Source organism: Besnoitia besnoiti, chromosome XII, assembly GCF_002563875.1.
Source record: "Besnoitia besnoiti strain Bb-Ger1 chromosome XII, whole genome shotgun sequence".
NCBI lineage: Eukaryota > Apicomplexa > Conoidasida > Eucoccidiorida > Sarcocystidae > Besnoitia > Besnoitia besnoiti.
Window position 1 is genome coordinate 1,087,706 of NC_042367.1, and position 12,004 is coordinate 1,099,709.

A 12,004-nucleotide genomic window follows, 5' to 3' on the forward strand; every position below is an offset into this window, starting at 1 on the left:
AGCCCCCGCCATGCGATGTGTAGGCAGCCTGCAGGCGCTGCCACGCGTACCATCTAACAGTGCGAATCGAAACATGGCGCCTCTATCGCTTGAAAAGACCTTGACACGGCAGAAGCTTTGAATGCTCTTTCGGTGCATCTCAAAGAATTGCGGAGTGCGGGACCTGTTTAAACAGCCAATGAGGCTCCTCGTGGGATGGAGGTGTGATGCACGCGGGCCTCGCTCGTTCAGACAACAGCTGTTACTTTGCTTCTCTGCGGTTTTGCCCGCGGCATATCCACGTCAAGTCCTCACATTCAACGGTGGGTCGTGTGATTGTGCAGTTGTCATCCAGCGGCCTGTTCGACATACCGCGTGTGTGCGAGGGAGAGTTATTCTATTGGTGCGGTTAGCATCGACACGTTCTGCTCCGCTTTCCTCGAACGATATTTCCGGCTTCCCGACCTTCCGCGCGAGTTTGTTTGCTCAAGACGGGGTGAACTGACACTGCCCACCGCTTTACCCCAACATGTCCGTTGCCCCGTTCTTTTTACCCGCCGACTTGCTTTTTTGGCGCCAGTCCAGTCGCCTCTGAAGATCAGTGCGTTTCTCCCATAAGCGTCCATGCCAGCGAAATGTCGCTTGCCTTGAGAGTTCATCTAGTCTATCACTGCCTGAGCGGGCTTCTCTGGGACAGGGGGTAGAGCATTCTGCTTGCCTGACCCCGTCCTTTTCACAATTTCTTTTCACTGTGGATCAGTTCACGGCCTCTTGCTACTCACGAGAAATAAGTCAAGCATACCAGAAGAGCAGGATCTGCCTGTTTCTCTCCTGTCGCTCCTAGGTCTCTGCCCGAGGATCTGCTTGCGGCCATCGAAACAGGACGACCGATCATCTGCACACCGTGATCTGCGTTCTCATTCTGCTTGCGCCGTGTCACTTTTACCTGGTGAGCTCATCCCAGCGATACCAAAGCATAGGATCCCACCACCATATTTTTCATCTTCGAACTTGGATAATGCCTCAGCCGCTCATATATTCTGCGTCACTCTGGCCACGTTTTTCTGACCTAGACGGATCCACCTCACCCTGTTCACCGTCTTTCTATTCCCCAGAACGAGCTACCTCGCGGATACCCCTTGACTGGAATCGCGAAAAAATACACCGACCAAGTATTCGGCACCATTTACATACCCTCACTCATCCCGGACCCAAAGACGCGTGATCTTTCAGCACATCTGCAGGACTTCCAACACTGGAACTACAACGCTCAACGTCACGGGATGTGGGTCCGGCGGACTTACTCTTGTTCACTAGCTGTGCACAACGAGAGCCCTTCCTCCACACAGCCTGCTAACATGCCATTGCGTGTTAACCGTTGACCTCGTACGCTGATGTTGACGAAAAACAGAAGCGCTTCTGGCTTCCCAGAAGAAGGAGACATACGAAGAAGAATCAGGACGTTTTTGGCAGAGATCACGCAACGGCTACACCGTTTCCTCCCTCCTCCACTTCTGGAAACCGCTAATTCACTCGACGAAGAAACGTAGCAAAGCTCGCTTTCCTTGGATTGCCGACTCCGATACCTAGCTTCCCTCACTGTCGAACCAACTACGTGGCTTAGTACAAGGAAAAGTGGAGCGCCAGGAAAAAAAAACTGAACAGGCGCCGTCAAATCGAATGTCTTGGCAGTCCAACAGTCACACGCTTTTTCGTTCATCGACATCGAAGACAGGGAACTTGCATGCGTTCGCTTTAGAACATCAACGTCAAATTCCTTTTTTTCCCCAAAGTTTCTCTGGCAGAAAGTTGGGAGGGTTCTTGAAGATGCGCGGATTTCATCGCTCGTGAACTGCTTTTCCCTCTCCCACAATTTCCGCCCTCTTCTTAGTAACCAACATCATTACTGATACTCCGGCCCATTCACACGGCAAAGAGGAGTTGAAAGAGCAAACGCCTCTCAGCGCGACTTATTCTCTACTCTTTGCATACATCCGCGTATTCACGCATCTTTGTACGTGGCCATGTGTATAGTTGTGAACACGTGTGCAGTCGGAGCCTAGAAAACGACGTCAGTACCTTTCTTCTTTGAACACATCTACGCGCGAGTGGAACGGGGACCCGTGCGTCGTTGATTCTGCAGATGCGCGACAGCGTGTCTCCCTGCGTATGCGAGGCGCCTGACACATTTCCGTCGTACGCTTCTCTGTGGATTTCCCTCCTGCCTGCTGCATCGGTATTATTTACATGCCTTCTGCACGTTTCCTCTCCGGCGTACGAGGAATTTGGCAAGCTTCTCCCGCGGGGGCACTGCTGCTCCGGTGGTCTATGTACGCGCGCAAGAATGTATCCACATCTATCCAGTTGACAGTCCAAAAATACCTGGCTTGCGCATCTTTTCTTCTTTATCTCGAGGGACAGGAGTTGGGCGTCCGGCGACTTACCCGCGCACTGTCTCCTTCCGTCGAGAAGCATACTTTTCCTTCTTCTGGCAGGCCTCCACTCCACTCCCGTCCTTGGCCTGTTGCCTCCTCGAGAGTTCCTACCATTCCGGTCGCGGCCGGTTTCTTCGTAGCTTTCTTCTCCCTCTGTAGGAAAGGAACGCGGGGTACTGCATTTTTATTCCGCTTCTGTTGTTTTTCTTTCATTTTTCTTGTTTTCCCGTCGTCCCTCCTGTTTTCCTTTGAACCACGCGACGGCGCGCCGACAAGGGGCCGACTTTTCCTCTGGCTACCGGAAGGCTTTGACCTTCTGGACCAGATTTACCCGTCGTTCTCCTGCTTCATCCGTTTTAATGGCTCTTCAGCCGTCTGTTTCACGGCCCTGGACGTCGTCTTTCCCCTCTGGACGTAGCAAACCTGCCCCGCGGTCGCGCTGTCTCATTGCTTAAGGCGTCAGGGCGTATATCGGGGCTGCATCGCAGCTGCCGCTGCGTACACCTCTCCTCTGCTCGTGCACCTGTTGTCTTTGTTTTCACTTCCCTGGTTCACACGTGGTTGCACATCTTCACTCGTTGTGTGTATGTTGTTATTCTCCATTCTCCGTGACTTTTTGCTCACTGAGTTTTCTCGAGTCAGGGGACACACCCGAGCGTAGTTCCGCTCAACGCCCACGTAGTTCCTCTTGCCTGTTTTTCCGCCTGGTGGGTCTTGTACGCCTCTAAACTAGAGAGAAGAGGCTGTACCATATGAATTTCCTTTCTGTTCTTTTGCCGTCATCATTTCTCTCTTCTTCTCGCCTCAGCTCCCGCCTCGTCTCCCGCCTGTCAACCACTTTATTGTTTTTTCCTTTCCTTCCTCTCCGCCCTCTCGTCTCAACACCTCGTTTCCGTGAGGAGCAAACTTTTGTTCCTGCGTTTTCTCGTCCCCCGCGTCTATCTTCGTGGGCGGCGTGAGGCGGGGGGACATGGTGTGTGTTGATACGGTCGCGAGCGGAGTCTCTTGCGCTTTCGAAACGCATCAGAAGATGACGGAGACAGGCGCCCCGGACCTGTATTCTCCCTCGCAGCTGGAAACCAGCCCCGTGGAGGCGCCGTCTCCGCAGGCCGACGGGTGCAAACCCATAAGGGGCGCCGCTGAGGAGGGCAGCTCGTCGTCTCACGCGAGGTCGTCGCGAGACAGCCGAGGCCGCCAAAGGGAAAGCAGCCCGCGGCGCGAGAGCGTGAGGCGGAAGGATTCAGGAGCAGCCGCGGAGGGAGAGCGGCGCGACTTCGCGAAGAAGGTTTCGCTCGAGAAGGAAGACGAGCGGAAAAGGATGGGGACTCACGGCGACGCGTCGCACAGCGGGCGCAGGGAGAGGAGCGAAGAGGACAGGCGCTCGCGGGAGAGGCGAAGCCGCGACGAAGAACGACGGAGGGAGCGGGCGGAGAGCAGACGAGACATAGACAGCCGAGACGAGAAGGACAGGAAGAAGGACAGGCGCAACAGCGCCTCTGAGCGGGAGTCAGACTCCATGAAGAGACGCCCGCTGTCTTCTTCCTCTTCTTCCTCTTCGTCGTCTTCGTCCTCTAAGCACCGCAGAAGTCGGTTCGACATCGGCCCGGACGAGCAGAAGCGCCTGCAGCGCATGGAGCAGTGGCGGGCGCTGATTCGGGAGAAGAAGAACGAGGGAGAGAAGAGGGACGGGGCTTGCGAGGACGGCGAGAAGGGGCGAAACGCCGGTCCTGCGACGACGGCGGCGCGTGAGCAGACCGCGCTCGATAACGCGGAGTCCGAAGACGACATGCAGATCGACGAGGAGTCCACGGCGTCCTACTCTTCGCCGCCGACCGCGTCTTTCTCGGCGTTGACTGCCAGCGCGCCGAACGCGCTGGAGGCGCGCGAGGCCGAGAAGGGGACAGCGACGGCCGTGTTCTCCGCGAAGGGAGACGCCGCTCTCCACGCCGCGTGCTCCTCTGGGCGCGAGCGGAGCTGGCGCGAGGAGGACGAAGAGGGGCGACGAGCCAAGAAAAGGAGAAACTACTCCGGCGAGCACAGGGAGCGCGAGGAGCGGAGACACGGGCACAGCGAGCGGAGAGACAGTGAACGCCGCGAAGAGAGGCGCCGCGAAGAGAGACGCGGCGAAGACGGGCGCCGCGACAGAGATGAGGCGCGGAGCCACAGGAGACACCACGGCAGTCGAGGGGACAGCGCGTCGCCGAGTCGGAAGGACGAGGGGCACGATGGCGGCGTCGGTCGCGAGGCCGCGTCTGCCTCGTCGCTCCCTTGCGGCGAAGGCGACGCGCAGAGACGCGACGCGAGCCGCGAAAAAAACGACAGAGATCCCGAAAAAAACGACAGAGAGCCTGAGCAGGAGGACGCAGAGGACGAGAAGGACGGCTTCGCGGCTCGCCGCCACACGCGTCGGACCTCGCGGCGGGCCGCGGCGGCCTATGGCCGGTCGCGGCCCCTCGCCTCAGGCAGCGAAGCGCACTCGAGCGAGACGTCGTCCTCGTCGCCGTCTCCCGTCGTGGAGCGCTCCAAGAAGAGTCTGCACCGCTCGCGTCGCGGCGGCGACAGCCACTCGTCTGCCGTCGCTCTGGCACTCGACGACGACTGCAGTCCGCACACTCACCTGCTGGGCTACTCCAACCTGCCCTCGCCGTCGCTCTCCCCGCCGTCCTCGCCGCGCTCGCGGCGCTCTCGCAGCCCGAACTTTGAGCGGAGAAAGAGGCCTGCGCCCGGCGTGGACATGACCTCCGTGGATCCGTGGACGTATTCGGCGGCGGCGCAGCCGCGCGCGTCGCCTCGCGACGGGGGCGTCGACGACTGGCGGAACGGCCTCGACTCAGCCGACGCCCGCGCCTCCCCTGCGACGGCCGCCGCGGCCTCCGCTGTCCCAGTCATCCTCCCCTCTCCCGGCGCGCCGTATGCAGTCGGGTTCGCGGCACCAGCTGCCGCTGCTGCCACTGCCGCCGCCTTTCCGCCGGCCTTCTCGCCTCACGCGACCCATCCGCGTGCCATGCAGGCCGCCTTCGCCCACGGCGTCTCCCCGCCGCAGGGTGCGGCGCGGCGCGACGAGGTCGCGGGCTGCGGCGCGGCCGCGGCGTTCTGGGCGAACTCATACGGCGCGGCGTCTCATCCCGCGCCGACCGGCGCCGCGCCATCGTTCGCTGCAGGCTTCTCGCCCTCCGCCTCCTCTGCTTCCTCGTCGCAGGGGGCGTCAGCGTTCGTCGCAAGCGGCTACGCGGCGTCCAGCGCCTCCGCGGGGCTCGCGGCTACGGCGGCCTCGCCCGCGCTACCGCCGTGGGCGGCGGCGGCGAAGAGGGACGCGGTCGGGGAGAGGGGCGCGTCGGAGAGCCTCTCGGCGCCCGCGCCGAGCGGCGCTGCGCTGCCTTCGCCGCAGCTGCTGCAGGAGACGCACCCGGTGCTGCAGCTGCAAGCGCGCGAGCAGACTCAGCAGCAGTTCTCCGCGCAGTCCGTCACTGGCGCAGTGGTAAGCCCGAACGTCTGGAAGAAAATTGACAAACTCCAACGTGCCAAGATCTGCCTCAACTGTCGGCAGCTGCCTCAGCGAATGAGCCACGCCAGCGGCGCGCCCTCCGGAGTCTGCAGCGCCTGTTCGCGGCACGTGGGAAGGCAAAACTGCAAACACTGCGGCATCGAGTTCCTCCAGCATCACTACTGCGCTCAGGTACGGTACGCACACGCACACGGAACGCTGAAGGCCTCCTGCGGCCTACACACGCACGCGGCTCGAGGCGGGGCCCGTATACATATATATTTATATACGCATATATATGCGTATGTGTATGTGTGCATGTTTATGTGTATGCCTACGTGCGCGTGCACATTTGCGTGGATATATGTATGTATATCTGGAGCGTGAAAAAATGGTATCTGTGGTGGATATCTGCATGCATACGTCCTTGTATGTGTGTGCAGTAGTGAAGGGATCGCGGAGCGCTTTGCGTGTCTGTGACCTTTTTCGTGGATTTTCGCTTGTGTCTCTGGGGAGGTCGGCAATCTGCGCACAGCTCTGCATGCGCCCCGGGGCCTGCGTCTCCACTTTTTTCCCGCGATGTTTTTTCTCAGGCTGAGAAGCTGCTGGGTCGCCCGATCTGTCTCGGTTGCGCCAGGCAGATGACTAAGTATCAAAAAGATCCCAGCATGTGAGCCACGCGCGAGGGACTCTCCAGCGCCGGCGCGCAACGAGACGTAGAAGTAGACGCAAAAGCAAAAGACGCATCGCATAAGCATCTGCACGAGGCACAGATGCGTATTTGTGTAGGCGCAGGCGCTACGTCTGTGCTCGCCTGATGCTTTTTCTGCTGTGGATGTGCGACGGCGCAGTCTTGGTTTAGACTTGTGTAAGCTGGAAATGCTGTGCGCATTCATATTTTTTTGCGAGACATCAATGCGCGAGTCTCTGCGCGTCTCGTGATCCGGCGCAGTCGTTTGAATTTCTCTCTTGTCCATCCTTTGACGGCTTTCTTTTTCTTCGCAGCTGCCGTTACTGCAAATGCTGGTCTGCGTGGAACGAGGCGCAGGAGTGCGAACGCTGCCGCTCGCGGATTCAGCGGTGAGCCTGAAGAGTCAAGAAATCGGCGGAGCGCGAAGAGGGTGGCGAAAGGGAGATACGTGGCCCCCGCTTGGGAGCCGTGCGCTGCGGCTTCTTTTGCCGCACTGTTTTTGGTTGTTCTCCTCTCTGATTCGCCGTTTGCACTTTAAATATGATTTTTGTTCAGGCACGGGATGCCGCGGCGGTGCGAGCGCTGCGGAGTGGAGGCCGCCTTTCCGCGCTCGGCGTCTGCGCCGTCTGAGGGCGAGAAGAAGCTCCCAGATCTCCTCTGCTTTCTCTGTTCATTCGCGATGAAGAAGGCACTGCTGCAGCAGCAGCGCTCGCGCAGCCGCACGCAGCAAACGCTGCAGCTGCTGCAGCCGGGGAAGGTGAACGCCGCAGCCCTGGAACCCGACAAAGTCCCCGCGGGTCTCCTCAGCGGTCAGAGACGAAGAGAGCTCGTGAGGACGCGGGGGGTGGGGGAGGGGCGCGGGGGAGTAAAAGACAATCCCTAGCCGGGGACGAAGGCGGCGAAACCGAAGGGCGCGCCGAGGTTATCTGCCTAGATAAAGCGGGATCAGACAACATGCGCTAGAGGGAGGGCTCGTTCCACTTTTCTGTTCGTTCAGCTGTCAGGAAGGGCGGGAGGCGCGCTTCATTTCCTCCGCATGCGCGTCGCGGCCTGCCGCTGCGAACAAGCAGCCGCGTTCGCGGCGGCCTGGGGGGAGTCATGCGAAAAGCCGCGGAGAGAAGCTTACGACCAAACCATCGGTTCCTTCTTCGACAGGCAAATTTCTATTTACTAGTCACTTATGTTTTCCCACAATTTTATGAATTAAATTTTCTAAAAAACTGTGCTCAACGTTTGGGTCGCGCGCACGCGTTTTCTTACCCTGTGGGGCGTGGTATGCAGGTCGACGGCGCGGAGAAGAAAGAGTCGCAGGAAGAAGAGACCGAGGAGAAGCCGCTGTCGCACTGGAAGCTGCGAGCTGAGCACTATCAGCATCAAAACGAGGAACTTCTGCATCAACTTCAACAAATGCAGCAGCAGCTCCTCCAGAAAGACCTCACGATGCAGGTGTGATCTAATCACATAGTTTCACACACAAACAAATGAATAAATGAATACATTAATAAGAAAAAACATGTGTATATCTACAACGTCAGGTCACGCACATTTTCCTGCATATGCATACTATGATACAGCTTTTGCTTCGGGGAGTCGAGACCGGGAGAGAGACCTGTTTTGCTGATTCCTTCGGATTGCCAGTCCGATGAGCCGCATCCTGGCCGCGCCTGTGTCGACGTTTTCTGTCGCGGTGACTCGCGCGAGGGAGGGAAAAAAAGTGTGGTCTCTCTACAGGATCGGTGCGGAGTAGTTTTCGCTCGGTAGTACCTGAAAATCAAAATGTCGGACTCGAATGAAGGCTCTCCGCCGCCATGTTAACGTTAACCCTGAGCCCTTTTCCGGATGCGACGGTGCCTCTTTAGGAACAGCAACAGGAGAAGAAGGAACAGCAGCAGGCGCTGCAGCACGATCTTCTCCAAGAGCGACGGCGGAACCAACAACTGGTACGCGAGGAGAGATAAATGAGACAGAAAAGCATTCATCGCTGAGCGGGCAGAGTGTAGAAAGAGGTGGCGCTGTGGAGTGTGGATCTGCAGCGTTATGGCTCGACTCGTCTTTGACTTCTCGCTCCGTAGTTTTCTCCTCCCCTTCGCCTCTCCTGTTTCGGGCATGGCTTCATGCATGCATTCCACGCTTTGCATTTTCCTGTATTTTCACATTTTTTTTTAGCTTCTGGATTTGAAGCGCGCGTCGATGGAGCGCGAGGCGCAGGCGAACAAGGCCGCGGCCGAAAAGCGCGAGACGGAGAAAGTCCACTTGGTAAGCGTTTCTTTTCTCAACAAGAACAACTGTTTTAGTTTTTTTTTCTTTGATTCGAACCGCTGTACAGTGTCCGGTCAAGACTCTCCACCGCGACCCGGGTGCATGGGCACGAGCGAAAAATATCGGTGCCGCGCATGCCGCCTTCCCAAACATATATATATATATATATTTATGTACACTCACTTACTTATTTTTGTCCTAACTTAGTTATTTGCTTTTTTTTCTAATTTTCATTTGTGTGTGTGTGTGAATAGATGTGTGCTTGGGATTAGTGAGTGTCCTCTTTGCGCGCGCGAGAGAGAATGCCTGATTTACACAGAGGTCACAGTAGACTAGATCTTCTGTATATGTACCGTAGCGATGGAAACCGGCGAGCCTTTTGTGAGAGATGGCTTCGCGAGCGCGGAGGAGGGCATTTCGATTTTTTGAGTCGTGAGAGGTTTTTCGCGTGGATGCTTTTCAGGGTATCTCTAACGCGCTGCACGAGTGCATCGACCAGCTGAAGCACCGAAACGAGGAGTTGGAATTGGCAAACAAACGGTGAGAAAAATGCACAGAAAGACGCCGAATAACTGGCTGGGAGAGAAGGCAAGTCGAAAAAGACTCGACCAAAATACGCGACGTGTGTTCGCATTGCCGTGCGCGAGCGTGGGTGCAACTTTACTTATATGTCGATTTGCGGCGTGCGCAGTTCTGCGCGGAAACGAGCGCCTGCCCCATGCATCGTAGTCCTCTCTGGAGACACCCACACGACGTTCACAAGCCCATGCATGCATGCACAGACAGTTTCTCGGCTCTTCGTGACGCATGCGTCGTCTCGCGGTGGTGGACCTGTCTCATCGCGCCGGTCGTTTCTCTTTGCGTGTGCGGCGCCCAGCTGCTCCGCGGAGACTCACCAGGCGAAGAAGCAAGCACAGAATTTGACAAAGGAGTTGGAGGGCCTGCGAAAGGAGCTGTCTGCCGCGGTTTCTGCTCGCGACTCGGCGCTAGCCACGCACGAGGCGACCGCGGCGAACGTGGCGAGTCTCGCAGCGTCTCTGGAGGCGACGCGGAGGGAACTGGAGAAGATGCGGCAGGAACTCTCTGCCATGAAGGAGGAACGCGACTCCGCACATGCTAAGGCAGAGTCCGCGTCGCGCGAAGCCGAGGAGTACAGACAGCAGCGCGAGAGCCAGCATAACGCCGAGGCCGCAACTGAGCAAGACTGCAAGGCCGCAGCCGAGGAAGAAGTCCGCGCGGGAAAGGAGCGGCGCGCGGGCGACGAGGCTGCCGAGAACGAACAAGCAGGCCAACCGCAGCCAGAGAACGACAAAGAGGGGAAGACTCAATCGGGAATGCAGCCAAACGGCGCGGAGGAAGCAGAGAAGGGTGCCGCGGCCGAAGAAGAGGCGCTGAGTCCGCAGAAAGAGGAGAGGAAGAGCAGTTCGAAGAAACAAGCCAAAAATGCAAAGCAAGGATCGTCCCACCCGCGCGAAGAGGAAGGAGGGGACCGACCGAACGAGCGACGCAACGAAAACGTGTCTCAAGAGCACCGCGAAGAGGGCACGGACTCAGATCCGGTCACGAAGGCTGCCGCAGAAGGCGAGGGAGACCGACAGGACGCGACTGAAGAGGCCCGCACGCAGCCAGAGAACGGGCGGCGCGTCGAGGGAGAAGAAGAAGCCGCAGCTTTGCAGGAAAAGGGCGACAGCGACGCGCCGAATTTCGCGTCCACTGAGCAAGAGACCGAGAGTGCTGGCGACGCATGCGGCAAACCGGCTGAGGTGCTCGAGGCTCCGCCAGCGGCGCCGCAGGCGATTGCACCAAGAGAGGAGGGAGACGAGGAGGCGACCGGCGAGAAGACGCTGGGAACGAAGCGACGCCGCGACGAAGAGCAGACTGAAGCAGATGGAGCGGCTGAGGAGCCGGCTAAACGAGGCAAGAAGCAGGTGAAGAAAACGAACGCAAAGAGACGGCAAGCGGGAGAAGCCGAAGAGAGTCCCGTGCAGACGCCGAAGAAAACGGAGCCGCAGAGCGCGACTCCGCCGGAGACAGCCGCCGAAGAGGGGAAGGACGACGCGGGAAACGCGCCCGCAGAGAAAGAAGAGAAAGAATCCGATGACGAAGACTTGCCTCTCAACGCCGCAGTGACCAAAGCGAACAAGCGAGGAGGCAAGAAGGCCGCATCGGCCGGACCCAAGAAGAAAGCGAAAGCCAAGGTAAGGCAGACAAAACACGCTGGAACTTGCGAAATGCGTTTCTGCTAGCGATAAGAACGGGCGAACGCACAAAAAAAGGAGAGTTCCGTTTGTGAATCTCCGTCTGTCATCCCTATTCAAATGCTTTTTTACACGTGCATATCTGTTTGTATATGGATATATCTATGTATATCTATATGTGCTTGTGCATGTCCTCGACCGTTTAGACGTTGCGTTTAAGTCACTGGCCTTCCATTTCGTCGCAGAACAACGAGGGAGGTGATGCCTTTCGTGTATGCGCGCTTGTCTCTCTCAGGCTGCGAGACGGAGGTGAGGTTTGTTTCCTAACGCCGCCTCGCCGCTGCAGGGCTCTGCTCCCTCCGTATCCTCACGAGGGCCGTGGATGCTTCTCCTGTCGGATTCTTTTGCTGTCTCGAGTTGCTGTCTCAGGCTGTGTGCTTCTCTCTCTTCGCCTACTCCTCGCTGCTGGCTCTTTACCTATGCGGCTATTATTCCATACATATTTTTAATTATTTGTATGTACGTGCATATTTACATATCTACGTTTTTTGCGTACGGGGTCGTGGAGAGTCTTCTTGTTCCGCGGGAGGCGGCCGCGCAGGCCGTGCCGCGTGAGGCACCTTTTTTTTCATCACTTTGAAGGCTTTACGGGGCGGAAAGACCTGTGTCGTCCCTCGAGTGGTGTGTTTCGTCTTTGGCGGGAAAAGTCAATTTGAAGCGAGACAGTGCTTTCTTGCGCGCATCGGGTGTCTCGGGCGTTACTGGCGTCAACTCCGCCTGCATGCGTCGCTGCGGGGGAGCGGCTCTCCGAGTTGAATGAGCTCTTCCCCTCTTTGTTTCGGTTTCTCCCGCCCTCCGGCATGGTGTCTAGAACTCTGAAGAGGCGCGCCGTGCGCATGTCTGCCTTGCCCCTGGAGCGGGAGGTCTTATTTCAGGTGGGCGCGAGTGCTGTCCTTAG

The 12,004-nt window shown here is 57.8% G+C and overlaps 1 protein-coding gene across 1 annotated transcript; it reads left to right on the plus strand.

The window, feature by feature from the left end:
• Nucleotides 1-3,444: 3,444 nt before the first annotated feature.
• On the plus strand, nt 3,445-12,004 carry BESB_023530 (uncharacterized protein; the record flags this gene model as incomplete). Its single annotated transcript, XM_029361055.1, has 10 exons — nt 3,445-6,090; nt 6,492-6,568; nt 6,904-6,978; nt 7,145-7,433; nt 7,889-8,035; nt 8,449-8,529; nt 8,756-8,845; nt 9,312-9,388; nt 9,726-11,046; nt 11,918-12,004. 10 exons carry the CDS (start codon nt 3,445-3,447, stop codon nt 12,002-12,004), a joined length of 4,890 nt encoding a protein of 1,629 aa, XP_029215870.1.